A 2,500-nucleotide genomic window follows, 5' to 3' on the forward strand; every position below is an offset into this window, starting at 1 on the left:
CGCACGTACGCATGCACACACGCACGCATGTACATACGCACGCACGCACACACACACACACACACACACACACACACACACACACACAACACACACACAACACACAACACACAAAACACACACACACACATATATATACATATATATATATATATATATATATATATATATATATATATATATATATGTATATATGATATATATATATATATATATATATATATATATATATATATATATATATATATATATATATATATATATATATATATAAGACCATGGTTATCTTGCAGATATGTGCTGGTGGACAATTTACGTTATGTGTTGCAAGATTACGATACCAACGACCCATTGTACTTTGGTCAACATTACAAAATTTATGGGGGATACAATACAGGAGGTAAGTAGTTAGCATCGTAAGTACATAACAAATACGTAATAAGTATATTCATATTAGAGCTACTGTAAATACAAATAGTAAGTACGTGGTAAGTATATGGTAAAGACATATCATTTATTTATTTATTTTTTATTCCATTTGTATAGTATTCAGTTAATTTTCCTAATCAATTGATGTTATATAACGTATGCTTTCTGTATTTTATATTTAATATTTAATGCACAAGCACACAGACACACACACACACACACACACACACACACACACACACACACACACACACACACACACACACACACACACACACACACACACATGCAACATTTCCTCTGTCCAGTCTCAGAAAAGGACCATCTGGCAACTCACCCCTGCCTCTGGAGATTTCCGATTCGCCAAATATATTTTGAGAGAAATCTTAAAATAAATGATAGCGTGGCGTAAAGCAATGGGAATTTTGCCCATGCATTTTTAGAAATGACCTGCCACCATGAACATGAAATGTCAGCTGATTAGAAAAATAAAGAAACTTGATTCGGAGAAATGCAGAATTCGAGGTTGAGTTGCCAATTTGCATTTTCCTAAAAAAAAAAAGAAAGAAAAATCAAATTCCAAAAGCAAGCAAAACAAACAAAACCCACAAAAGACATCACGAATATCCAGGGATCATTACTGCAAAATATAGACCAGAGACATCTTAAATACTCGATAAAAAAAAAAACAGCAAAATATATTCAACCTTGCTACAGGAGCAGGTCACGTAATGGGCAGGGAGGCAATTCGGCGATTTGTAGAACTGGCGATTCCAAACCATACCATCTGTAAGCCAGAGAGGTCGAAGGGGGAGGATGTAGGCATGGGTGAGTTTTTTTATGTTTGGTTTATTTGTTATTATTGTCGTTGTTATTGTTTGTGTTACTGTTATTATTATTAGTGTTATTGATATCGTTTTATAGTGGGGATGATTATAGTCTTTTTTTACCGTGTTGTTCACTCCATCTCCCAAGGGATCCTGTTCACAGAAAGACCAAATCAACATGAAAATCAAACAAAACAGATATAAGAACAAAACACATATCAATACCATAATCAAACTCCATATCTTGCTTTCACCTACGTAAATAACATACCATATATAACAACAAACGGACGAATATTTACATAGCATAAGTCCCACTCCACACCATCTCCGCAGGCAACTGTCTACAAAAGGTGGGCATCAAGATGGGCGACACCCGAGACCATCTTGGGCAAGGGAGATTCTGGCAAAGGCATCCGGCGACGGTTCTAAGCAGACCACTCGACAGGAGGAGGCATTCGTACTACCCCATTTCCCAGGTGAGTAAGTGGGTTGAATTGGCGAATGAGTGGATTAGTAAACAGTAGAGTTTGTGTGTGGGGATTGGTGGACGGACTGGGTGGATGTGGCTGGGTAAGAGAGAGTGGTTGGGTGGATAAGAGAGGGTGGTTGAGTGAAATAAAGCAGATGACTTAGAAATGAGTGAAGTGGATGATTGAGTGATGGGTGTTTGAGGGATGAGGTGGATGAGCATGGGTAGGTGAGTGAATGGTTGTTTGTGGATAGTTTTAGTAAGTAAACGGTTAACTGTGCCTTGCTTGGTGAGTAGATGTTCGAGCATGTGAAGGTAGATAGGTGAGTGTATGCGAGAGATTGAGGATATATTTAGTTAGATGAAAATATATATCATGATAATTAATTGGTCTCAACAGTTTGTACAGTTTCAAAGAAACACAATAACCACACACACACACACACACACACACACACACACACACACACACACACACACACACACACACACACACACACACATATATATATATATATTCGTCTGAAGATATTATCTCACTTAAGAATTAGTGTGTCGCAATTTAGAAAATATTTTTAGTAAGTTATCTTTTATATTTTGCGCACAGGGTTTGGAAGTACAATAAACAGACAGTTGTCTCCAAACTATTTTCATTATCATATGTAATAAGCACACGGCTTACGTACAAATTAAGTCACAGAAGATTGTCACTAATCATTATTGCATTATCGTTCGTGTTGTTATTGTTATTAATTATTATTCATATATTTCT

General features: G+C 36.2%; 1 protein-coding gene across 1 annotated transcript in view; it reads left to right on the forward strand.

Annotated features, from left to right (window-relative positions):
- The window catches only part of LOC119575837 (glycoprotein-N-acetylgalactosamine 3-beta-galactosyltransferase 1-like), a 5,274-nt gene that overhangs the window by 1,387 nt on the left and 1,387 nt on the right, over nt 1-2,500 (forward strand). Inside the window, exons 3-5 of the mRNA XM_037923381.1 lie at nt 294-400; nt 1,147-1,257; nt 1,593-1,735. Coding sequence (XP_037779309.1) covers nt 294-400; nt 1,147-1,257; nt 1,593-1,735 — 361 coding nt within the window. The remainder of the gene's footprint in view (nt 1-293; nt 401-1,146; nt 1,258-1,592; nt 1,736-2,500) is intronic.

The sequence above is a fragment of the Penaeus monodon genome, chromosome 8 (assembly GCF_015228065.2).
Source record: "Penaeus monodon isolate SGIC_2016 chromosome 8, NSTDA_Pmon_1, whole genome shotgun sequence".
Taxonomy (NCBI): Eukaryota; Metazoa; Arthropoda; class Malacostraca; order Decapoda; family Penaeidae; genus Penaeus; species Penaeus monodon.